The sequence below is a fragment of the Sciurus vulgaris genome, assembly GCF_902686455.1.
Source record: "Sciurus vulgaris genome assembly, chromosome: 3".
In the NCBI taxonomy this organism is placed as follows: Eukaryota; Metazoa; Chordata; class Mammalia; order Rodentia; family Sciuridae; genus Sciurus; species Sciurus vulgaris.
In genome coordinates this window covers 180,315,307-180,342,090 of record NC_136463.1, presented here as the reverse complement: position 1 = coordinate 180,342,090, position 26,784 = coordinate 180,315,307, and the positions used below count along the sequence as shown (strand labels likewise).

Sequence of the window (26,784 nt, the reverse complement as noted above, 5' to 3'; positions counted from 1 at the left end):
AAAATGAGTCTGTATATCAAAAGATGATATGTAAGCAATGTCACATAAGGCAGTGACTTTCCTGATCATAGTAGGTAAGCTCCAGATGCTTCCGGGTACTACATTAGATCCTATTGGACACTCATTTTTATTATATTTGAATCAAAGATGTATATATCGATGTTTATGAATACAAGTATGTTGTGTGTCCTTTTGTACAAAGTGCTGTACTCCTCAAGGAAAATCGTAAAAAAATTCTTGTTCTCAGGTTAGATGGGTAGAATTCCAGTTTGGATTCAGAAGTGAAGTCCTCAGAAAGAAATGATTAAAATCTACATAAAATTTCTTCTTAGGTTTTTATTGTAGTTAATTTGGATTTTTTACTTTAATTTCTGTATTATGTTATTTTGTAAGAAAATGGTTGTTTTCCCCTAGGGAATGATTATCTCTTAAATTAGGTACTACAACTAATTTAATAGGCTTTCGTGTTTTCTTGCTGGTTTCACAGATATTGCAGAAACTCTTCACTTCCTTCTGTGTGGTGCCTCCAATGGAAGCTGTCAGGAACAGATTGATCTTGTTCCACGGAGTCCTCAAGAACTATATGAACTGACATCCCTGATTTGGTAAAGATGGGGCTAATGATAATTCTGTAGTTTTGTGTGAGGTTATTTTTCTTTAGAGGCCTAACATTCACCTATAGTTCAGGAGGCTACTTATTAAACTAATTATACTTTTTGTTTTCAGTGAACTCATGCCATGTTTACCAAAAGAAGGCATTTTTGCAGTTGATACCATGTTGAAGAAGGGAAATGCACAGAACACAGATGGTGCGATATGGCAGTGGCGCGATGATCGGGGCCTCTGGCATCCCTATAACAGGATTGACAGCCGGATCATTGAGGTAGTAGTTTCATTGTACCATTTAAATATGTCTATTTTGGTGGAGAGTGGGTGTAGGGATGGAATGGGAGGTGGGTGTGTATACTTCAGTGTGCTCAATTTTGAATTAACTCAAGATTCTCTCATTTTGTCTCCTGAGAACAAGGTCCTCATTTCTGTTCAGGTCAGAAAACATGATGTTCTAGTCCTGCTTCTGCTGCTAACTACCTGATTGACTTGGAGCAAGTAATTTAAGTTCTTTGTTCCATAGTTTCCTCATTCCTGAAAGGAAACATTGGAGAAGTTAGGCTACATGCTTTTAAAACATACTTCTACTTCAATTTGAAAGAAATCTCCCACAAACAAAGATTTACATACCTCAGTATTTTTAAACAGCAACAACATGAAAACAAGTATCTAGCTCTGTGTGAATTATAAAGAAATTAAGATACACTACATAAACTCAGTTTTGTTACTATTGGAATAGATTTTGATGACTTAAATGAAAAACATGATACAGAAATTTATGTGAATCTTTTGGGAACTTGGTAAGAGAGAAGAATAATACAAAAGGAGAGGAATGTACCAGTATATTAACAGTGATTTTCTGTACTAATTTGTTTTAATTTTTATTTCTATACTTAATGCTTGCACTGAAATATTTTTAAAAATTCGCAAATCAACATGTTTGCCCTAGCTTTGAAATATTGCATTTGATGCCATGCATCATTTTCTAATATTTTCAATATATAAAATACCTATAAATCTTATTTTCTGGTTTCAGCCTTTGAAGTTCGAATTTTCTTGGAACATCACACTTCTTGTAAAGGCATCTTTCTTGAAAGATGTCTTCCAGTTATTGTCTAAAAATGAATTTTTGAAATAAATTTTAGCCATTGACTTACTTTATAAAATCAAAAGTTCTCTTGAAGAAATCTAAATTCATAGCCAGGCTACTATTATGTGAAAGTCAGCTTGACTCTTTTGTACACTTAGCCTTAGAATGTAAGCAGGCTATACCTACTAATGGTCTTTATCTCTTAAGTGTTCTCTTTAGCATTTCCTGATAATTGTACCTTGACTATTAGCTTACTCTCCTGTGATTCCCAGAGAGTCCTTTCTTCCATTCAGCCCTGCAGTGTCAGCCTAAATTGGACTCTAAATATGAATGAGTAATCTATGGCTTGTAAGACTATCTGAAGTCAAGCAGTGTTTGGTCTGATGCGTGCAACCTTGGAGATAATCTCTTAGTTTTAGTTGTGTTCCTTTCAATCTGAGAGTACCATTTAAGTGTAAAGTCTTCTTTGTGTACTCAAGGACAGTTTTATAGGATATTTTCTTTAACGGAGGATATTGTGTATTGCAAAGAATTCATTATATAAAAAATCTTTCTGATTTAGGAATTGGATTCTAAGATTATGGATAATAATTTTTTTTTTTTCTCTCAGCAATATCTTAAAAGCTTTCTTTAAGTTGGGGTTATGACTCAGTGGTAGAGCAATCACCTGGCATGCATGAGACCCACCCCAGCATTGCAAAAAACAAAAACAAAAGACAAGCAAACAAAAAAAAAAAACCAACCTTTCTTTAATGCAAATGATGAAATGGTATCTTCTTACCAGTGTTGCTACATGGCTTAATGTTTCATCAGAATTTTATATGCATTTATGTCTAAGGGTGCCTCATAGGAACTTAGGTGTATATCTCTGTTTAATTAAAAATAATTGGTTGAATAAATGAATATTGTCATGTCCACCCTTATCAAATCTTCCATATTCTGTTATTTCATCTTCTAAGACCTGATGTTTGAAAAAATAAAAATAAAAAGATAATATGTATGGAGGGTCTCCGCTGTGTCTTAGGGTAATGAATTTCTCCATGTTTATATTCAAGGTTTCTCTTTCTTTGCTCTCAGGCAGCCCATCAGGTCGGTGAGGATGAGATAAGCTTGTCCACTCTGGGACGAGTTTATACTATTGATTTTAATTCTATGCAGCAAATCAATGAGGACACGGGAACAGCACGTGCCATTCAGAGAAAACCTAACCCCTTAGCCAATACTAACACTAGTAAGTACTTTGGGAGTTAAAATAGTGCTATTCTATAGTGTGAGTGGTGTTTTCTGTTTGCATAATAAATAATTGTTTCATTAAGTGTCCTTATTCAGCTTAAGGCACTTGCTAACAGTAATTTTTTTTCTTTTTAAAATTCATGTTCCATAATTGATGAATGAACCATATTACACAGCTGGTATCTTTCCCGCAGTGATGTCTCAGAACTCCAGTTAAAACTAGCCAATGCAGGTGTTTATTAGATTCTATTAACCCTGCTCTACCTTTAGTTTTATCCATCTAACAGATTAGTTCTTTCCTGTTGTTTTTATTTTATATCTTCCTGACAAAATTCTCTTAACTAATGAAGAAAACAGACAATAGTGATTTTTTTTTTTTTTTTTTTTCTTCTTCATGTTCCTGACATTCCCCACCCACCCCTTAATTTAAGAATTTCTCTCTGAATTTCCCCTGGGATTCAGTTCATTGATTTTGCAGTGGTCAGTGAATTTTTGTTCTGAAATGGGCCAGAGAGTAAATATTTTAGGTTCTTTAAATCATAATTCTCTATACTGGCCAGTGCCTTTGTAGTTCCAAAGCAGACACGTATACTATATAAACAAATGTGCATGGTTCGTTCTTACAAGATTTTATTTACAAGCCACGTGATAGACTGTGTTGGACATACCAAACTTTTCCACCTCCTGTTTTCCTCAGTTACTTTTTCCCTATACTTATTTCCTCTAAGCAAAGTGGCAAAATCCCCTTGTTTATCCATTTTATATAGCTTTCTGCTAAGTACTGTCCATTTCTTAGACTCTGCTTATTTCTTAAGAGTGTTTTAGTTTGTTAGGATTGATGTTTCCCCAATAGTTCTCTGAATTATGTTATTAAAATAAAGAGATATGGTGTGGCGATACCTCACAATCTTCAACTGTTTATAATAGTAGTTTTTTGTGTCTAAATTTTGTCTTAATACTGCCTTTAGTTTGTAGACCACAGTTGAATGAAAAAAAGTTTCAAGCAAATAATTACATTAACTTAAACATGTTTCATTGTATATTGTGTTTCTGAAGTCTTTCACTTTAGAACTAACTGTACTTTTTTTTTTTTTTTTAAAGGTGGATATTCAGAGTTAAAGAAGGATGATGCTCGAGCACAGCTTATGAAAGAGGATCCGGAACTGGCTAAGTCTTTTATTAAGACATTATTTGGTGTTCTTTATGAAGTGTATAGTTCCTCAGCAGGACCTGCGGTCAGACATAAGTGCCTTAGAGCAATTCTTAGAATAATTTATTTTGCGGATGCCGAACTTCTGAAGGATGTTCTGAAAAATCATGCTGTTTCAAGGTGTGTTCATGGTAATAGTAAAAACATTTAGAAATTCAGGTCTTTGCAAATAATTTCAGGAACCTTCAAAATCAGACTACAGAAAAAAAATATGTACATCACTAGAGTATATTGAGTCCTGTATTAATAATCAAACTTTAATTAAAAAGTATAAAATATAAAAAATAATAGTTTAAGAAAAATGTTACAATGATGAAGTGATTTCATGACAAAATATTTTGTTCTCAAATTTAAGGTAGTATGGCCAAAAATAATGTTAAGTTCAGACAAAGTTTTTATATATGAATGCTTTCTTTTTTTAGTCACATTGCTTCCATGCTATCAAGCCAAGATCTGAAGATAGTAGTTGGAGCACTTCAGATGGCAGAAATTTTAATGCAGAAGTTACCTGATATTTTTAGTGTTTACTTCAGAAGAGAAGGTAATGCCATTCCTGGTAACAAATTAATGATCAATCATTTAGTCAAGATAATACTTCAGTAGAAATAGTTTTAAATTTACAGACAGTATGAGCTTTTTGAAATATCAGATATTTATATACTTAGAGCTTAAGTTGCTGTAGAGTGTCTTTTATGTATATGTTTGTATATCATGTAAATGTAGGTAGTATGCACATTACTGTACTCAACTAATGAATACTTAGTATTTTTCAATGAGCTGAATGTTTCCATAAATACTTAATCCAAAATCAATCGTGGACTTTTAACATATAGGTAATATATGGCTACCCATAAAGATTGCTTCAGAAGGTCAAATGTTGCTTTGTTTCTTAGAATCGTATCAGTACATCAGAAAAACTCTCATGTGAGAGGATTTATTATTGTGTAGATACTGGGATATTTTAAGGCTTGCAACAGTCTTCTAGAATGCAGTTTGTCTCATTCTTCAGTTTGCACCATTTGAATGTCAACCTGGTAAACCTGATACTTTTCCATTTTTCATGAAGGTTTTAGAGATAAACCTGTCAAAATATTACCTCATTCATCAAGAAGTTCTTTCTCAACTGAAATTTTTCCTTTTTCCTTTTTTATTTATATATATATATATGTATATAGATATAATATATATTTTTTTATACATGGACAGCTTACCTTTATTTATTTATTTTTATGTGGTGATAAGGATTGAACCCAGTGCCTCACACATGCTGGGCAAGTTCTCTGCCACTGAGAGTTACAGCACCTGCCCCAACAGACATTTCTTTAAACCTTTCTGGTCTTTTAAGATATTAAGGTCTTATGGGGACATGAGAAAAATATATTTTCTCCCTCAAGTAATTTTTTAGTATTATCTTCTTTTCTGGAAACAATTGAAATTCTTTTGTATATGATCTGTTTTGTTTTCTTTTAACCACCTTTTCTTCAACTTTGTTCTTAATTTCTTCATATCTTGAGAATGCAATGGACAGTCAAATATAATAGTATTGAGCAGAATGAGAAGAGGTTTTCACCATTAAAGTAGGTTTTATTTAAATAACACTTTGAAACAGCATTTATTTATATGAAATACAAAGCAAACTTTATTACTGTAGGGTAACTATTAGAAACAAGTCAGGTACATATAGGAATTGACATTTGGGGCTCAAAAAAGCATTGATATGTCTTCTTATTTTTAGTCTCAGATTATGTTATATTTTACATTCTGTATTAGTTTTGATATTCTTTTTGCAGAGGGGATTACTCTAATTGTTTAAACTTTACTGGTTTGGGGAAATATTTGAGAATTAGGGGAGGGTTTTGTTGTTTTCCCACTCTGATAGGAACCTCTTGTGCCATTAGGTTGTATTTCCCAACCTCAAATGTTTGTATAGCAAATACATTGTGAAGTTTATGGAGAAGTGTGAACTGGTATTGCTTTTTTGCATTTGTCTTGGTCCTAATGGTCTTTCAGATTTCAGCTTAAATGTCACTTCTTCCTGAATATGCTTGCTTTTTTTCCCATTTCTTTTTGGTCCTATACTGTATGCTCCAGCAGCACTGTAATATTTGTGAAACATTTGTCTGAAGTTTAAATTCATTCTGACATCTTTTTCCTTTTTTTTTTAAATTTATTTTTATTGTAAACAAATGGGATACATGTTGTTTCTTGTTTGTACATGGAATAACAGCATACCATTTGCATATTCATACATTTACATAGAGTAATGATGTTTGTTTCATTCCGTTATTTTTTTTCCTTCCCCCCCACCCCTCCCACCTCTCTTTTCCCTCTATACAGTCCCTCCTTCCTCCATTCTTGCCCCCCTCCCACCCCCCATTATGTGTCATCATCCACTTATCAGTGAGATCATTCATCTTTTGGGTTTTTGAGATTGGCTTATCTCACTTAACATGATATTCTCCAATTTCATCCATTTGCCTGCACATGCCATAATTTTATTATTCTTTATAGCTGAGTAATATTCCATTGTATATATGCATACCACAGTTTTTTTTTTTATTGTAAACAAATGGGATACATGTTGTTTCTCTATTTGTACATAGAGTCAAGGCATACCATTTGTGTAATCATAAATTTACATAGGGCAATGTTGTTTGATTCATTCTGTTAATTTTTTTCCCTTCCCCCCACCCCTCTTTTCCCTCTATACAGTCCTTTCTTCCTCCATTCTTACCACCCTCCTTATCCCTAACCCTAAACCTAACCCTAACCTTAACGCTAACCCCTCCCACCCCCCATTATATGTCCTCATTCACTTATCAGCGAGATCATTCGTCCTTTAGTTTTTTGAGATTGGCTTATCTCACTTAGCATAATAATCTCCAATTTCATCCATTCGCCTGCAAATGCCATAATTTTATCATTCTTCATGGCGGAGTAATATTCCATTGTGTATATATATGCCACAGTTTCTTTATCCATTCATCAACTGAAGGGCATCTAGGTTGGTTCCACAAACTGGCTATTGTGAATTGAGCAGCTTTGAACATTGATGTGGCTGTATCTCTGTAGTATGCTGATTTTAAGTCCTTTGGGTATAGGCCGAGGAGTGGGTTAGCTGGGTCAAATGGTGGTTCCATTCCAAGTTTTCTAAGGAATCTCCACATCGCTTTCCAGAGTGGCTGCACTAATTTGCAGCCCCACCAACAGTGTATGAGTGTACCTTTGTCCCCACATCCTCGCCAACACCTATTGTTGCTTGTATTCTTGATAATCGCCATTCTAATTGGGATGAGATGGAATCTTAGTGTAGTTTTGATTTGCATTTCTCTTATTACTAGAGATGTTGAACATTTTTTCATATGTTTGTTGATTGCTTATACATCTTCTTCTGTGAAGTGTCTGTTCATATTCTTAGCCCATTTGTTGATTGGGTTATTTGTATTCTTGGTGTAGAGTTCTTTGAGTTCTTTATATATTCTGGAAATTAATTAGTGCTCTATCTGAAGTATGAATGACAAAGATATTCTCCCACTCTGTAGGCTCTCTCTTCTCATTGCTGATAGTTTCCTTTGCCAAGAGAAAGCTATTTAGTTTGCATCTATCCCAGTTATTGATTCTTGCTTTTATTTCTTGTGCTATGGGAGTCCTGTTAAGGAAGTCTGATCCTAAGCCAAGAAGGTGAAGATTTGGACCTCCTTTTTCTTCTGTAAGATGCAGGGTCTCTGGTCTGATTTCAAGGTCCTTGATCCATTGTGAGTTGAGTTTTGTGCAGGGTGAGAGATAGGGGTTTAGTTTCATTCTGTTGCATATGGATTTCCAGTTTTCCCAGCACTATTTGTTTAAGAGGCTATCTTTTCTCCATTGCATATTTTTGGCACCTTTGTCTAGTATGAGAAAATTGTATTTATTTGGGCTTGTGTCTGTGTCCTCTATTCTGTACCATTGATCTAGTTTTTGTTTTAACAATTTGATGGAAGCTCTGAAGTCTTCCCCAGCACAATGGAAATGTGTGCACTTTCCCTCAGATTCATTTCAATTTATATATAGTTTGCACAGGTGTCCTTGCCTTTATGTACATAAACTTCTGTGATCCTAGCCCAGATGAGAACCCCTACTTCACAAGTTTACAGTTTTAACTTTCCTCATATGCCTCCAACAGTAACAGTCACCACCTTGAACAACAGTGTCAACTTGTAGCACTTTGAAGTTATAACAGTCCTAGGTACCTCCCCCTTCCCCTGACTGATTATATCATAAGATGTACTGTATTTCTGTAATTGATTATTGTTTTTATAGTGAATATTTTGAACTTTGAGTAGGACTTGATTTGCGTCCCTATTAAATTTTATATGATCTGGTTGTTTTTGGTTTTGTTTTGTACAATACTAGGGATTGAACCCAGGGGCACTCTTTCACTAAGCTTCATCTCCATCCCTTTGTACTTTTTATTTTGAGGCAGTTTTGCTGAGTCGTTGACGCCATTCTCAAATGTTTAATCCTCCTGCCTTGGCCTCCCAAGTAGCTGTGGTTATAGGTGTGTGTACCCTGTCTGTGATCTAGTTTTAAAGCTGAGAAGACATATTCAGTATAAATATCTTGCTTTAACTTTGAATTTTTACATTTTTCTGATTGAGTCAAGTTGAAATCTGTGACCTCTAAACTTTCCTCCATTGCAAGCTATTGTTTGATCATTCTGTGCATATTGGTGTTAGCATTTAGGGATTTTGTAATGGTACGAGGTGGCCTTTGGTCCTAACTAAACCAACTCCTTTTTATCCCCATTGTTATAAAGGTGTAATGCATCAAGTAAAACATTTAGCAGAATCAGAGTCTTTGTTGACAAGTCCACCAAAGGCGTGTACAAATGGGTCAGGATCTTTGGGGTCCACGACATCAGTCAGCAGTGGAACAGCCACAGCCGCCACTAATGCTACAGCTGATTTGGGATCTCCCAGTTTGCAGCACACCAGAGATGATTCTTTAGATCTAAGCCCTCAAGGGTAAGTGAGACTTTCACTAGGATTTTTTACGCTCTTTGCCTTTAGCTGTCCTTTGGAACCTGAGACTCAAACAGTGAGTTAAATAGTGAAATGTCAGATAGTGGACATTTGTGTTTTTATGACTTTTGTTAGACACTTAGTAGGTAAGAGGAAAACATTTTGGGAAATCTACTTTATTTTTATTTGACCTTGCTCTGGAACTTCAAGAGATACATTGCCATTTCTATTGACATTAAAAGCTCAGAGACCTTAGTAAATTGCATAATATTACAGATATGGGATTTCAGCTTTAGTTTCTGATTTCATAATTATGTGATTGTTTACTGTATTGCTGCATATGTACAACCTTTGAGACATCCAGGTATTGGTAGTGTGAAAAATATTAACAACTGAAGTTTTAAACAAGGCAGAAATACCTGATTTCCCATTTATCTTTAATTAGCAAATGGAAGCAGATACCTTGCTTTGTTAACAAAGGAAAATGGTAGTTCTTAAAACCTCTCCTTCCACCAATTAATCTCTTTTTTACTATTATTAAGATTGTTACCAACCCTTCATAATGATTTTCATATTGTTGAATTATAAACATCACACTTTTTTAAAAGTGTTTTTGTTTCTTTGGAGTTAGAAACTTTAATATTGCTATATGAATGGTAAATGATAAAGACCAAATTCTGAAATTTAGAATGTTCTCTGTGTAATTTTGCTCTTTTTTTTTTTTTTTTTTTTTTTTTTTTTTTGGGTGCTGGGGATCGAACCCAGGGCCTTGTGCTTACAATGCAAGCACTCTAACAACTGAGCTATCTCCCCAGCTCCAATTTTGCTCTTTTTTAACTGAAAAGTTAGTCTTGGTAAAACAAACAATAAGTGGGGTTCAAAAAGTAAAGCTTGTAAACTTCAGGGTCCTTTGTCCTATGTGACTCACTAGTTGTAGAGCTAGATACAGAGAGCTACTTTTGGTGCCACCTTCTGGCAGTTGTCTATGCTAGCTTAAATGTGATTTTTGGCAGTTCTAGGGCTTGTATTAAATTGGGACTTCTAGTAGGGACTGTTATTTTAGGAAAACTACTTAAAGTTTAGGTGGCATCTATATTGTTGGCCATGTTTAAGGAGACTGGGAAGAATAATGGGGGTCCTCCACCTTCCCAGTTCTGAGGTTGCACATGTGCATGTGTTGTTTTTCCCTTCCAGCCAGGTTATCCCTTCTCCTTCCTCCCCAGTGTGGCCGCAATAACCCTGTTGTTGTAGATAGGTTTCGCTGTATGATGCAGGAATGGTGTGTGAGACACCCATCCTAAGTGTACAAGTGAATTTCAGGGTCCTGGGATATAAGTCAGATAAATGCAGTATTGTTGAGCCACTTTAAGAAGTTGATTGATTATAGAATCTAACAATTCATGATTCCAAAGAAAGAGAAACTTTAAAAATATTTTGTTTTATATTTCAAGTGAAAAGTTCATTAATTTCATTTTTAAAGTAGGAAATGATTGATCATATTTTAGATTTATCATTTGAAATTCCTTTTAACTTGATTATCAAGCACATTTGAACACATTTTTAAGCTTATGCCATAGAAATGTCAGATGTGGAAGAATTTTCCCCAAATTTTTTCAGTTTTACTTGAGCCACAGACCAATTGAACCAGAATATACATACTTACATACATACATACATTCATTGACTTTTTTGGTGCTGAGGATTGAAAGAACCAGAATATTTCATCTTTTTCATCTTATGTAGTTTTGTTATTTTAAGAACCTGATGCTATTTAAAATTATTTCTAATGTTGTTAAGAACAATAGCTATATACAGTTCAATTTCATTCATGGTTCTACTTAAAAATAGGTTCCTTTACACTGTCACTTAACTAGATACATAATTTGTTTTAAGAACCCCCATAAGTAAGTGCACTCATTCAAGATGTTATTGCCACTGATACACCATGAAATTAATTTGGGTAAGATATTATAAGCAGTTAGGAAAGTATTTTGATTTTTGTGATCACTAAGTACCCTGAATATTTTACTTGTTATCATTTAGATTAGGAAAGAAATTTAGTACTCACATTTGACACACACTTTCTCGTTGGTGATCACACAGCTTTTACTAATTTGGTTCTTTGTGTATTTTTTATATACTTTATGCACTACATTTTTAAATAAAGCTGAACACATAGAGGATTAATCATATATCCTAGTTTTTAGTTTTAGTATTAATCATTTCCTTTATTAGTACATATCTAGAACATGACTGGTACAGAATCAGCTTTATTAAATAATCACTAAATGATTTTAATGATTATCACTAAATGATTATCACTAAAAGATACACTGTTTCAGTAGTATTTCGTTACTCATTATTTCTGCTGTTTTAGCTTACTGTTTAATTGGTTATTACTAAACTTATCCCATATTTCCCCACATATTAGTCGATTAAGTGATGTTCTAAAGAGAAAACGACTGCCAAAACGAGGGCCAAGAAGGCCAAAGTACTCACCTCCAAGAGATGATGACAAAGTAGACAATCAAGGTAAGACATTGTACTAAATACCCAAGTTGTTAGAAGATCCAGTGATGTTACTTTTTTTGTTGTTGTTGTTGTTAATTAATGTATTGGGACTGTGTGAGTCTTAAACTCAGTTGGTTTTCATCAATTATGCCAAAGCGATTAACTGTATTTTTGTTGTTGTTGTGTTCTTTTTTGTTTTTTCATAGCTAAAAGCCCCACCACTACTCAGTCACCTAAATCATCTTTCCTGGCAAGCTTGAATCCAAAAACATGGGGAAGGTTAAGTGCACAGTCCAACAGTAACAACATTGAGCCCGCTCGAACTGCAGGAGTTAGTGGTCTTGCCAGAGCTGCCTCAAAGGACACAATATCCAATAATAGGTGAAATGGGGGGGGCTAATTCTGTATTGCTTCTATTCTTTTATCAGAAACCTTAACATTGTTTCATTCAGCACATTTATTGTATGGAGATGATTCGTGGACACAGAACTTTAATTTGTTCTCAGAAGTGGCATAGCTCAAAGATGAGGTATATTCTAAATTCATGAATCCTGCATCTGGCTTTTTCCTACATTGCAGTCTTCCATTTCAAAACCAAATTATGTTCCTGATGGAAACTTTTCCATAGTTTTATTCTAGACAAGGACAAGCTGGCATTTTCTGTCCACACATATGTTTTTATGACAGTTTTCTTCCCATTCCAATCAAATGTAAGGATTTTGGAGGAGAGCCTATTTCATATTAATTTACAAATTAACTTCTAAGACCTTTGGGGGTTATTTTCTTTTTGACTCTGAATATAGAACACCAACATGCAGAACTTCCTCTGCAAAGAATAAATTTCAAAAATTAAATGCCATTGAGAAAATACACATACTTTTTAGAAATTTTAGTTGTTTTAGTTTTTTTTCCCTGAGTTCCAGTTAATAAAAATAATTAAGCAAATATATTTCTGAAGCCACCAGCCCTTGTAAATTAAAATCCAGATCTCATTTGTCATAGGTTATCACACATCTAAAAGGGTGCATGATTCTCAATAGTTTTACTTCAACTTTCCAGGGAACACAAGTAAAGACGTGTAGATATGTCTGTACTTTGAGAAACAATCATGTAAAATTGCATTTGGGTGAACACTTTAGGAAACCATTACATTGTAGAGTAACAAGAAATTAGAATATCTTGTTCACTGTTTCCTGTAATGACCCGAAATGTATTTTAAATACCTGTGTAGTTCTCTTGGTACATTATAGCCCATTTTCAAACTGAAACTTAATTTGATTAGTATACAACCTGAACTTATTCATCTAAGCATAGACCAGAAAGGGTTTTAAATGTAGTTATTTACTTTCCTGTGATCAAAAGTCATAATGTATACACTGAGAATGTAATATCTCACTTTTTTTTTTTTTTTTTTTTTTTTTTTTTGAGAAAAAATTAAAGGTTGGATTAAGGAGCAGGCACATAAATTTGTAGAGCGCTACTTTAGTTCTGAGAATATGGATGGAAGCAACCCTGCACTGAATGTCCTTCAGAGACTTTGTGCTGCAACTGAACAACTCAACCTCCAGGTATCACGTTCAGTGCTTTTGCTACTCCTTTCATTCTCTTCCAGCATCTCTTTATTCTTGCTGTTTCTTTTCTTGATGACTCTACCTTTCTGTGAATTTAGCTATCATAGATTTACTTTTTTTTTTTTAAACCAAATAATGTATCTTACCCCTAACGTTTCTTTGACTTGTCTCTTGACTGTTGTGATTTATCTTATCATGAAATGTACTAGAAAGTTCCTCTTTGACTTTCTTTTCTTCACAGTCCATCATTTCTTCACCCCCCCCCCATCATTTCTTGATATTTTAGTAGTGTCCCCCAAGCACATCTCTTTTCTAAATTCCTTCGAACTGGTAATAATAAAGTTGGTTTGTCTCTCCTTACCTTTCTCCATCTGAGGTCTCATAATAGTTGGGAGAGGGTAGAGGCTTAATATTCCTTTTACATTTCATATGTTTTTTTTTTTTTTTGCGGGGGGGTCTTGTTTTTGATGTACCTTGAGCAACTTTGGTTTAAATTTTCTAAGAAATGGTCTATGTCTTTAAGATTTTGCTTGTGTTAACTTGAAGCCATATTTTGTATTCTTATTTCATCTTTTCATTCTGGTGTTAAATTCCCTTACTCTTTAATTTGTATTCTTTATCTCTTTTTTCTCTAAGGAAAATGACATTGGTTAATTATATAAATGTTTTTTCCCTCGTTATTTTGAATACTTTTTTTTTTCATGAAATGTATAACATTCTGTGTATCTTGGTGTCAGATCCTGTTTTTCAAGCCTACTCCCTTGACCACTTTATTGCTTTCTGAACTATGCGGGGGATGGAATCCAGGGGCACTTCACTATTGAGCTACATCCCCTACCTTTTTTATTTAGTCTATTTTTGCAAATTTTGAGATAGAGTCTCAATAAGTTGCTGAGGCTGGCCTCAAACTTGTAATCCTGCCTTGTATGGGATTATAAATGTTCAGCCCTACACCTAGCTTTATCCTCCTTTTTCAAAGGCATTGAGAATATATTTAATTCCTCTGGGGAAATGTGAATTTTGTGTTAGTGTTGTTTAAGTCAATATAGAAATACTATTCACAACTCTCCCCCATCTCCCCTAGGTGGATGGTGGAGCTGAGTGCCTTGTAGAAATCCGTAGCATAGTCTCAGAATCAGATGTTTCATCATTTGAAATCCAGCATAGTGGATTCGTGAAGCAGCTATTGTTATATTTGACATCTAAAAGCGAAAAGGATGCTGTGAGCAGAGAGATCAGATTAAAGAGATTTCTTCACGTATTTTTTTCTTCTCCAGTAAGTTATCTAATAACGTTTGTCTATCTTAATATCAGAATCAGTGTTTACTAGTATGTTTTTTCATCCCAGTAATAAAATTTCTGCTAGGTGTTGGTCAGGATATCAAGAGAAAGTTTCTCCCTTGCTTATGCAGTTAGACTTCTTGGATTGCTATATATCAAAGTAAATAGTAAAACAATGAATTGGTGATTTAATGAAGCCCATGTTACTTTGTGTGATCATGGTATCTTGAAGTGTGTTTTTTTTCCTTCTCCCTAGAAGACAACCTGTTAGTCCTCCTACCTCAGTATATTTTATTCTCAACATTTATTTTAGTTTTCAATATCTATTTTTAGGAAAATAGGTGGACATAGTGTATCTATAACCATAAGACAGGGTATACATATATTTCCCTTTGGAAATGTAAAACAGGTCTAACGGTTCCATTCAAGGGTACTCCTTCATCATTTATTATGTAGATTACATAACCAGAAACCACAGGCTGGCTCCCTGTACTTCACACACTCACTGCATATGAATGCTGTTTGACTTAACATTCTCCTGTTTAAATAGGTGCTTTAGAGAAGGCATTGAATCCTCAGGAAGTTTCTGGATTATCATGTGTATTGGGCCTAAGGGTTACTCTCTGTATATTAGCAGAACTCCTTAACCATGCCCTTGCAGTGTTCAGAGACATTTGAGCACTTCTTATATTCTTTTAATTTATGGGACTACCTAAAGCACAGTTGATGCTTATTGGAGATTTAATAGATAATGTGACATCATTGGATATAGTTTTATACCATGCTTGAGATTATCTGTTGGTCTGTAGTCTTGTTATCTGAAACTTCTGGGGCTGGTTGGGTTTCAAGAGTTTGGTGATACAGTATGTTAATAATCCCGGCAGATTCTTAGCAGCACTCTATGTCATTCACGTTAATATTTTTGCAGCAAAGCACAGATATTAACTATAATCAGGTAAATAAAGATTGCAAATAATGTGGATCTGTCTGGTCAGATTTCACCACCAAATGACTTGTGCTTTCAGAGACGTTTGGATGTGACAATTGTGAATAAAGGATTATGGGCTGAACAAAAATAATGTCTTTGTTGAAATAATGTATTTAGAAACATTGTCCCAATCAAATCTTTCATAAAAGATAAGTGCTTATTAAATTTTCTTGTGTAGTACCATTCTCAAAAGACCTCACTTAACTGATGGTTTATTTATAACTTTAGCTTCCTGGAGAAGAACCCATTGGAAGAGTAGAACCAGTGGGTAATGCACCTTTGCTGGCATTAGTTCACAAGATGAACAACTGCCTCAGCCAGATGGAACAGTTTCCAGTCAAAGTACATGATTTCCCTAGTGGAAATGGGACAGGAGGCAGGTAAGGACCATTGCTTGGGTATGCCCTTACCACTGGAAATTTGGTGGTTATTTTGAGGTAAAGTGGCAAGGGGTCTGGTAAAGTTGTGGTCTGCCTAAATAATATTTTTCTGTAATGACTGAAGAAACTGAGTATCTAAAGAAAGAATCAAATGCTTTTTATCTTTTAAGATTATACCATGTGTCTTAAACCTCTTTTAAAAGTATGTAAACCAGTGACTTTTGGCAACTTTTCTAAGAAACTTAGTTTTCTTTAAATTGATATACCTTAGTATATAAAACTTACGTAAGAATGTTGTGGATAGGAATAATAAAATGTTTACATACTTTGGTGATTCCATATGTGATATAAATTGTCATAATCTTATATTTTGATGTTTCAACAAGTAAATGTAATTTAGACGTTTTATTAACAAAAATTGCTTTTTTTTCTACAGTGTAGATGTAAGAATTTGTGTTACAGAAATAATTAATTGTAAAAGTTAATATGTTGTGTGTTATGGAATGTTACAGACTTCGTGGAATATTGTGATTGAAGCTTAGACGATAAGAAATTTGTTTCATTTTAAAACTCAGTCTGGTGTTTTTAAAACATTTTTAAAAATTTGACCAAAAACAGCATATATTTTTGAATAAAGCTATCACAGCATAGACTAGGGTTGTTTGTACTGCCTTTGAAATTTAAAATGTAGTGTGTGACATATTCATTTTGGATTGTTATACTGTCCTGGAATAACTTACGACATAAAGGCACATTTTCAACTGTGCTTAAGAAGCACAGTTGAAGCTTTTAATTTTTGTTGAAAATTTGTATTAAACATGTATGCTTAATATAGGTATAATAATAAAATATTTCACCTCTTTTTGCATGCTTTATAGAATCTTACAGAGAAACACATTTTGAGTTTGTCTGTATTTCTATCTGTTGCTAGAGCTTTTCAGGAATGAGATATTAAGCATCATTACCAGATTTTAATTGCAATAGCTTAAACTGTTTCATTCCAAAGTATGTGGTAAAATAAATTTCAAAGGTTAGTTTTTAAAGTAAGTTAATAGCTAAAATCTTTGAAGGCCAAAAAGAGGCTTCTTTTTGTTTTAAAATGGAATTTAATATGAAAGGACAGAATATTGTGCAAGTGGGTATGCTCAAATAGTTGAGTTTTTCTTCTACAGAAATATCCAAATATCCATGGTACAATATTTCTGCTCACATGGATTCATAGTGGGACACATTGAACATTGATGCGTACATGCATACACACACATTAGCTTTTACTAAATTACTTGATTTATTGACTTCATCATTTACAGAACTATAAATGCTTTACTTTATACTTTAGAAAAATGAATAGTTTACTTTTTGAATAATGTGTATCAATTGTGGAAAATAATAGAATAACTTTTTTTCATAAATTATTTTGAGCTTTTCTCTCAACAGAGGATCACAGGCTTTAAAATTTTTCAACACACATCAGTTGAAATGCCAGTTACAAAGACATCCTGACTGTGCAAATGTGAAGCAATGGAAGGGTGGACCTGTCAAGATCGACCCTCTGGCTTTGGTACAAGCTATTGAGAGATACCTTGTAGTTAGAGGTACTTTCCATAAATGCTTTTGTGTGTCTGTGTATTTGAGATGGAATTAGTATTGAGGGATATATATATATGGAAATATATTTCCATATTTAATGCTGCTTCTGATAAAATCTAGATAGTCACAACTTGCGTTTCTTCTTTTTCCCTTCTTTCCTTTTTGGCAGTGCTGGGCATAGAACCTGGGCTTGTGCATGCTAGGCAAGCACTCTATCACAGAGCCACTCCCCCAGCCTGTTCCTATCATTATGTATAGGCAGATGTTGGACTTACTAGGGGTTGAATGCTTACTTGAGTGAAGAGCTGGTTTCTCGTGTTGGAATGCAGTAGAAAGGTCATTTTTATGTTTGAGACTTTTCTTAGGTGTTTGTTTTATAGCTCAAGTATGAACATGTCTTTTCTAAGAAAATATCAGTTTAACCAGTAGATACAGGCTTTTCTTTGACCCAGTAAAATTGTTAGACTTTTAACATTCTCCTGTGCATTTAGGGTATGGAAGAGTAAGAGAAGATGATGAAGACAGTGATGATGATGGATCAGATGAGGAAATAGACGAGTCTCTGGTAAGATACCAGTCCCACTGTGCTGTACTTCACAGTAGTTAAGCATTGTCAGCCACTGTCTGAAAACATTAATATGCAAATATCTCAAAGTTTGAAGAAGAAAAAACATAGAAATCTGAAACATTTCTAGTTCAGAGCATTTCTGATAAGAGAACTTTGGCCTGTATGGGGTTCAGTACTATCTGCCATTTCTAACATCCACTGAGGTGCCTGGAATGTAATCCTGACAGATAAGGGTGGTCTGCTGTACAAAGGCCAGTACCTATAGCTTTAATGGATTTTTTTTCCTTTGCTTTATTCAGGCTGCTCAGTTCTTAAATTCAGGAAATGTAAGACACAGGCTACAGTTTTACATCGGAGAACATTTGCTACCATATAACATGACTGTATATCAGGCAGTGCGGCAATTCAGTATACAGGCTGAAGATGAAAGAGAATCCACGGATGATGAGAGCAATCCTCTAGGGAGAGCTGGTATTTGGACAAAGACTCACACAATATGGCAAGTGTGAAAATTATTTCTTTTGGTATTTTACGAACTTTGAATTTGTTTATGTGTCTTGGAATTCATATTGAAGTCATGGTTGACTTTTGTAAGGAAAAGAGGACTTTAAGTCCTATATTTTAATTATGAAAAGCCACTTTAAATATTTAATCATGTGCACATATATATGTGTGTTTGTTGCTTCCCCATTCAGTCTATTAGAAAACTTACATGGCAATAATGACAGTTTATCTTTCTAGATTTATTTCAGTTCTTCAATTGAGACAGAAATGTCTCCATAACATGATGTTCCTTTAGGTAATAGGAAGTTTGGCATCTTTAAGTTCAGAGGCATTTGGATGTAACTTGCTGCACTGCCTTTTATGTGAGCTACTTATATTAGAGGGGAGCCATTCTTCCAGAGCCACTCTTGGAGATTCACATATGGCCCCTCCTAGGAAAGTGGTACCTGGGTGATCTCTTCTAGGAAGCTGTGCCATTGGTAATTCTCTAAATCCATACTACAGGGAGAGACCATAGACCACACAGAGTTCAGGGTACTCTGTGTTTGGCTTTGTAGAATAATTTGCAGTTTTAAAATCTACATTTGTTCTACACACTTTCTTGTCTCTTTAGGTACAAACCTGTGAGAGAAGATGAAGAAAGTAATAAAGATTGTGTTGGTGGTAAAAGAGGAAGAGCCCAAACAGCTCCAACGAAAACTTCTCCTAGAAATGCAAAAAAGCATGATGAGTTGTGGCATGGTAAGATGATGCGTAGAAGAGAATGGAGTCTTCTTGTGTTTGTGGTTTTAAAGTTGTGATGTATATCTAGTAAAGTTTTACTGAATATAATTTAGAAATGAATTACTCCAAACAGTTTGATTACTTTGAATCAAATCTTTGACGTCAGGATATAGAAAAAGAATCCACAAAATTAAATGTGAGAAGTTAGGAAAAGTTTATTCCTAATTCTTTGAGAACTCGTGAAACAAATTTCACTAGTAGAACATACTCACTAAGGAAGAGACTGGTGACTGGTTATTGGTAGATTGGCCCTTAATTTTTATTGTCATTTATTATAATTATATAATCTAACAGATAATAGACTATAAAAAGTGATGGCAGATGATAAGTTTGTTCTATTTAAAAGACACAAAAGCCAAGCATGGTGGCACATTCCTGTGATCCAAGTGACTCGGGAGGCTGAGGCAGGAGGATTTCAAGTTCAAAGCCAGCCTCCGCAACTTAGCAAGGCACAGTGAGACCCTGTCTCTGAATAAAAATAAAAATGACTGGGGATATAGCTCAGCTGGTAGAGTGCTTACAGTGCATGCACAAGCCCCTAGGTTCAATCCCCAGCACCACACACACCCCCGCCAAAAAAAACCCACTTAATTTTGAGATTGTTGTTATGGTGGTGTGGTTTTTTGTTGTTTTTTGTTTTTTGGGGGGGTTCTTTAAAAATGTCTTTTTAATAAAGCTATGGTATTGGGATTTTTCATTCTTTCACTTAGTAAAAATAAATGGCAACTATTTCACTTTTTTCAGACTTTTTTTCTTTTAAATGCAGTTATTGAAGTCTAAAAATAAAGGTATTACAGATCCTACTTAAAAATTATCACAATCTCTTGTTAGTACTAAATCTTGGATTAAGTAACTAAATCTCTTACAATACAATTTGGGGATACTTATCTGTCTTATGTGACAGTTTTCAGTTGTATATGAAAAATCCAGAATATTTTCTTAACAGTAAATTTAGATTTAAGTGGTTTGTTTTCACTACTGTTGGCCACTATTTCTGGTATAAAGGAGAGATGTAAATGAGTCAGTTTTTTTTCTTTAATGTTTGAGTATTGGAGGTGAAAATGAAATTTTTCATAAGCCTGTTTTCTGTATAAGATAAAAAGGGGAAACTGTCTATACTCTGATAGCTTACCAGTAAGATATCAAGAATTAAATGTCACAGCTTCTGGCTGCCATTTTAGCCCTGACTACACTGGCTTAGTAGTTGGACTTTAATTAAAAATTAAACTTTGGTCTTCTTATTCTCTAGACGGAGTGTGCCCATCAGTATCAAATCCTTTAGAAGTTTACCTCATTCCCACACCACCTGAAAATATAACCTTTGAAGACCCATCATTAGATGTGATCCTTCTTCTAAGAGTTTTACATGCCATCAGTCGATACTGGTATTATTTGTATGATGTGAGTACTGTTAACCTTTTTATGAAGCTGGTCTGTTATTTGACCTATAATCTTATGGGTTTTGTTCAGTTATAAATCTGTTAACCTAGAAACAGTGGTTCAGCTAACTAAATGCAGGGATCCTAGCCCAGTGAAGTACAACGTACCTATTCATGGAAACTTTATCCCCACTTCAATTTTTCCTAGCCTACATTCTTGGATTAGTTCTCTTGGCAGATTCTAAAATATTCTCTAGGTATAAATTTATTAAATTAAAATACAACATGAAAGTTAAACTTGAATTTATTAGCTAAAAAAATTTTGGGTATATTTAGCCAAAGGTTCATTTCTTGAAGTTATGATGTATATCAAGTAAAGTGTTGGGTAGTAGTTGTATGCTGTTTTTAATATTTATATAATATGTAGGGAAGACAGGAGGAGTTTGGCCTCCATAACTGAGACAGTGCCTGTGGCTTCATGGAAGTGGGCAAGTGTGAAAATTATTTCTTTTGGTATTTTATGAACCGTGTCATGTCAGCACTGTGTCATGGGAATTGTATTAGGACACTCTAGTAAGAAGCTATATGTTGGAAACACAGAGATGAAATCTAGGTGCTCCGCATATGTTTCTCCTGATGAATAAGAAATCATAAATATAATCATAATGTTTTACTACATGTAGACTTTTTGTTTTTAACATTTTACAGAATGCAATGTGCAAGGAGATTATTCCGACTAGTGAATTTATTAACAGTAAGTTAACAGCAAAAGCAAATAGGCAGCTTCAAGATCCTTTAGTAATCATGACAGGAAACATCCCAACATGGCTTACTGAGCTAGGAAAAACCTGGTAAGACAATTACTTTGCTGGTCCTGTGAATGTTGTTATTGAGTTTTTCTTTATATATTGTAATGCAGAAACATTGTCTTTAGTGGACCTATTCAGATGCTTTTTAACATTGTCACATTTGATCACAGCTTGCATAGTAGTGTAGCTTTAGCATACAAACTAGTCAAGTTGCAATTAGTACTGTTTCTCTCTGAAAGTATTTGTCTAAATTATATGTGAAATGAGAGCTTACCCAAGATACTTGATTGAGAAAAGTCAAATCCTCTGCCATCATAAAATCGAGACTCTAAAAGTATAGTTGCTTTGATCTCAACCTATTTGATCTAGAAGCTATAAACCTACACTGATAAATATATTGGCCACTCAGCAGATGTGGCTATTTACATTGAAATTATTCCAGTGAAATAAAATTAGAAATTGAGATTTTCAGCAGCATCAGCCACATCCTCACATGGCCACTGTACTGCCCAGAACATCAGATACAGAACATTTAGGTTTTCTCATGGGGAGTGCTCTTGATAGCAATGTTAAGAACTCCCAGGATCTACATCAAGAGGTGACAGAACTTTGGTGCAGTAGTGCTGCAGCATTCATTCTTTGAAAATGAGTAGCTGCCTTTTGACAGTCTTGATGAGTTAAACAAAGGCCAAAGCCGGAAGGAAAAACCATGAAGTAGTACAACTGTCATTTATGTTTATGTGGCATGGTGGGCTTGGGTTTGCTGAATTCACTTTCCATAGGGGCATTGATAGCCTCATGAAATGGTGGTCTTATTTTAAAATTTACTTGAAAGCCTTCAGAAATATTAAAGTTGATCTTGGATAGACTTGATTTAAGTGTGGAATTTTAAAGGTTGAATTTTAGATTTTATATTAAAAAGGCTACTTATTATTATTTGTGCACCTAGAAATTTCAGCAAGAGCCAGGTGCGGTTTTGTGTGCCTGTAGTCCCATCTCTTCAGGAGACTGAGGCATGAGAATTGCTTGAGCCCAGGAGTTTGAAGCCAGTTTGGGTAACATAGACCCTGACTCAAAATTAATTTTTTAAATTTTTTTTAAAAAGTTTCAACAAGAATCATGAAAATTCATTATTTAGACTAGACTACTTCATTGGTTCTATTTATAATTATTATTCTGTATTATATGAGACGTTATTTCTAGTACAGGTTTTGATTTTTTTAAGTGGCTTGTGATTCTTATCCAGATAATAAATGTATATTGCATTTTTTTACAGCCCATTTTTCTTTCCTTTTGATACCCGACAAATGCTTTTTTATGTAACCGCATTTGATCGGGACCGGGCAATGCAAAGATTACTTGATACCAACCCAGAAATCAACCAGTCCGATTCTCAAGATAGCAGAGTTGCACCTAGATTGGATAGAAAAAAAGTAAGTCTCTCCCCAAAATATTCAAAAGTGAGCTTTTCAAAACAATGGAAACATTAGAAATGGTGCCATACGTAATTATGTCTGTTGGTATTGGAGGCCCAACTTAGCCACAGCCATCTCTTTATCTTTTCATCACCTATGTTAGCATTATTTTCCTATCCCCTGGAATTGGGCTATCTGTGACTCATTTTCTTCTAGTGACAGTCCTTTCCCTGCAGTTTCTGAAATAATTTGTATAGTTCTTTTTTCTTCTAGTTATCCTGTTTTGCCAAGACAAGATTCTTTTTTTTTTTTTTTTTTTTTAATTAGGAACTCAAACTGTATAGCCTCCCTTTCAAAATAGTTCCTTTTATAAAGAATCACATCAATTGATCCTTTTCACTCCATTAGCAAATCACTCCAATGAGAAAAAAGACTGAAACAAAATCCTTAGTATATTTTGAGTCTTTGTACCAGTCAGCTTTAGTGTTGCTGATTTCATCTCCTGTACTTTTAATCTTGACTTCAGAGTCCAGAGTCATGACTGAGCTGTAGCTCTAGCCATTTCCATCTGAGACCCAGTCCTACACTTCTGACCTGCACTGCCTTTTAAAGTCTCTCTTCCAAAAGGTTTTATCTCCAGAAGGTCTCATATTACCCATTAGCCATTACATAAAAAAGAACTCTGTGAGGACTGTGGGAGGAGTCTGTGATGAGAAACAAAAGGAAATAAGATACTGTACTTAAAAACTATGCTATTTCTTTCTTAATTTGTCTCAGGATTTCCTAAGCAGTGTTGGTGTTGCCATAACTTTAGAAATTGAAGGACATTTATCATCCTCGAGAATCTGTATCTGTAGTATGCTGTAGGACTTTGACAGTCAGAACCAGTAGGTTTCCAGCTCCCCGTCTCTTCTGCCATCTCTATATCTGTTTTTTTCATCTTCTAAATATAAACATACATAGGGAGATTTCTTGAAGCTGCAGCCCTGGATTGCATTGATGTTTGTCAGGGTTACAGGGACCTTTTTTTCTCCAACTTGAATTTTCTGAATTTGTCATGGGCTCAAAATAGACTGGTAACTAAATCTAGCTTTCCTTTATGTTTGCCAGGATGCTGATGATGTTTGTAGCAGCACAACTACCTTTCCTGAGGTGTGCATTTAAAGTAAAATAATTTTTTAACAGTTGGGTTTTCTTGCACTTCTGGAAATGCCACCTAATGATTGAAATGCATTGTAAGCAGAGAGATGGTTTGCTCATTTCTGTACTTTCTTTGTAGCGAACTGTGAACAGAGAGGAGCTGCTGAAACAAGCCGAGTCTGTGATGCAGGACCTTGGCAGCTCGAGGGCCATGTTAGAAATCCAGTATGAAAACGAGGTGAGCTTATAAGTCCAGTGATGGTGCTCTGCTTGACTTGTGCTCTTGATAACATGTCATTCAAGTTTCTTAATGCTAAGAAATTCTGAATGGCAATTGGTAAATTCACCTTAAAATTTAGATTTGCTCTATTATCTCTTAAATTATTTGTTCAAAGCTCTTTTTCAGAAGTTCAAGTGTGTAATTAAAAGCATACCCCTCATCTCCTACTCCCACATTAAAGCATATTTGTGCAGTCTTTAAGTTTGTACAATGAACAGATATTTTAAGGATCTAATAACTTCAGAAATGCTTGACTGCTTTTTTAAAAAATCAGGTTTATTGTGACCTGATAATAAACGGCACACTTTTAAATTGTATAATTCAAAGAGTAGGGGGATAGTTTGTGACCACATCAAGTGAAAGTTTCATCAGGCGACTTTGCTATCTGTCCCCTCCCCATCCTCTGCTGTAGCAGTGTTGATCTTTTTTCTGACCCTGTAATTTTTCTTGTTTCCAGCTCAATAAATGGAAATGTAGTCTTTGTGTCATTCATCTTCATTTAACAAAAAGGCTTATGAGATTCATGCATCTCATTATTTACCAATCACTAGTTGATGCACATTTGAATAGTTTTCAAGTTTGACTTGAACATTGTGTTCAAGTCCTCCTGTAGACATATTTTTAGTTCTCTTGGTAAATTCCTCAGAATTGAATTGCCAAGTCATTTGGTAAAATATTTTAATTTTATAAGTAATATTAAATGGCTTTCCATTTAATATCATATATGTGTATGAGTTCTAGTTCCTTCCCATGCTTACTCATACTTGGTATTGTCTTATTTTATTCTAGGGGTTTTATAGTAATTTCTTATTGTAGCTTTAATTTGCATTTCCCTGATAATTCATGATATTGATGACCTTTTCATTGCTTATTGATCATTCATATTTCTTCTTTGGCGAAGTCCCCAAGAATTTTGTCCAATTTTTTCATTAGGTTTTTGTTTTATCATTGTTCTTTTTTTGGATTCAGGTCATTAATAAATAAATGGTATAATTTTTCATTTCCTTACAGACTGTTTTTGGAATGCAAAAGTTTTTAATTTTTATCCAATCTAACTTATCAGTTTTCTTTTCTGGTTTGTGCCTTTTTGCCATTCTAAGAAATTTTCCTCTAAACCATGGCATAAGATATTTTTTTTCTTTTTCTTTCTTTTTTTTAAAGTCTTATAGTCTTAGCTCTTGGTCTCTGATCCATTTTAAGTTTAACTTTTACATATGATTTTAAGAGCTGAGTGTCTTCTCCACTCCCCAAGACTATTTACCTTTTCTAGGATCATTTGTCGAAAAGACCATTCTTTCCCCAATGAAATTACCTTAACACATCTGTTGAAAATCCAATGATCATGAATTTTTTTAGTCTCTTTCTAGATGTTCTATTCAGTTCTGTTATCCTGCATCATCTTGATTAATGTAGCTTTGTAGTGAATCTTAATTAAAATAGTGTGAGTCCTCCAACTTTTCTTTTTCAGTTGTTTTGGTTACTCTTAGTATTTGCATGTAAATTTTAGAATAAGCATATCAGTACCTACATACTGTTTGACAGGGTTCTGATTAGATTTCATTGAATTTTGATCTGCTTGGAGAGAACTAACCTGCTCACAGTACTACTCCTTCTGATGCAAGAACATGGTGTAGCCTTCCACTTATTTGGGTTTTTAATTTTTCTTTGTATTGATTCATGATTTCATATCTAAAAGTCTTTCTTACGTGCATTTTGTTAAATTTCTCTCCAAACACTTTTTTTTTTAATGGTGTTGAAAAATGGTACCATTCTTTCATTTCAGTTCTGTTTGTTTTTGGTTTATGGAAAGACAGTTGAGTGTTGTATTTTGATCTTGTTTTCTTTGACAGTCATAAACTTTATTAATTATTTTTAACTGATCATTTAAGATTATTGTGGACTCAGGGCTTGGGAAACTTTTCTGTAAAGTGCCAGATGGTAAATATTTCAAACTTTGTGGGTCATACGGTCTTCATTACAACTGACTTATGAAAGTCACAAGACAGTACATAAATGAATGAGCTTGGCTGTGTTCCAGTTAAATTTCATGGTTATGAAATTTGAAGTTCAAATCATTTTCACACATCTTGAAAATACTAGTCAAGATTTTTTTTCAACCATTTAGAAATATAACAATCATTCTTAGCATGCAGACGTTACAAGAACAAGCAGTGGGCCAGAGCTGTGATTTTTGACCACCAGCAGTAGGTTCCTGATATGGATTATAGACAGCCATGATGGCTGTGAATGAAGATGGCTTTTCTTCCTCCTTTCCAATCTTTGTCTTTTGAGATGATTTTTGGTAGGTAAGACAGTATGCCAAAAGTAATGCTGCTTTTTTTTTTTTTTTTTTTTAATTAACTACAATCATAAAAATAAAATCTAGAGACTTTTGAGTTCTCTGAACTTCATATGGTTTAAAACAAATTTCCCATACCAGTTA

The 26,784-nt window shown here is 34.3% G+C and overlaps 1 protein-coding gene across 1 annotated transcript in view; it reads left to right on the top strand.

Moving 5' to 3' along the window:
• Positions 1 to 26,784, top strand: part of TRIP12 (thyroid hormone receptor interactor 12) — a 149,370-nt gene that overhangs the window by 104,904 nt on the left and 17,682 nt on the right. The window contains exons 17-35 of the mRNA XM_079132604.1: positions 488 to 605; positions 727 to 883; positions 2,777 to 2,930; positions 4,034 to 4,262; positions 4,565 to 4,683; positions 8,938 to 9,145; positions 11,574 to 11,674; positions 11,860 to 12,034; positions 13,080 to 13,221; positions 14,309 to 14,500; positions 15,722 to 15,873; positions 17,311 to 17,468; positions 17,955 to 18,028; positions 18,331 to 18,530; positions 19,149 to 19,276; positions 20,568 to 20,719; positions 21,406 to 21,548; positions 22,783 to 22,939; positions 24,201 to 24,299. Of these exons, the coding sequence (XP_078988730.1) occupies positions 488 to 605; positions 727 to 883; positions 2,777 to 2,930; positions 4,034 to 4,262; positions 4,565 to 4,683; positions 8,938 to 9,145; positions 11,574 to 11,674; positions 11,860 to 12,034; positions 13,080 to 13,221; positions 14,309 to 14,500; positions 15,722 to 15,873; positions 17,311 to 17,468; positions 17,955 to 18,028; positions 18,331 to 18,530; positions 19,149 to 19,276; positions 20,568 to 20,719; positions 21,406 to 21,548; positions 22,783 to 22,939; positions 24,201 to 24,299 (2,858 nt within the window). The remainder of the gene's footprint in view (positions 1 to 487; positions 606 to 726; positions 884 to 2,776; positions 2,931 to 4,033; positions 4,263 to 4,564; positions 4,684 to 8,937; positions 9,146 to 11,573; positions 11,675 to 11,859; positions 12,035 to 13,079; positions 13,222 to 14,308; positions 14,501 to 15,721; positions 15,874 to 17,310; positions 17,469 to 17,954; positions 18,029 to 18,330; positions 18,531 to 19,148; positions 19,277 to 20,567; positions 20,720 to 21,405; positions 21,549 to 22,782; positions 22,940 to 24,200; positions 24,300 to 26,784) is intronic.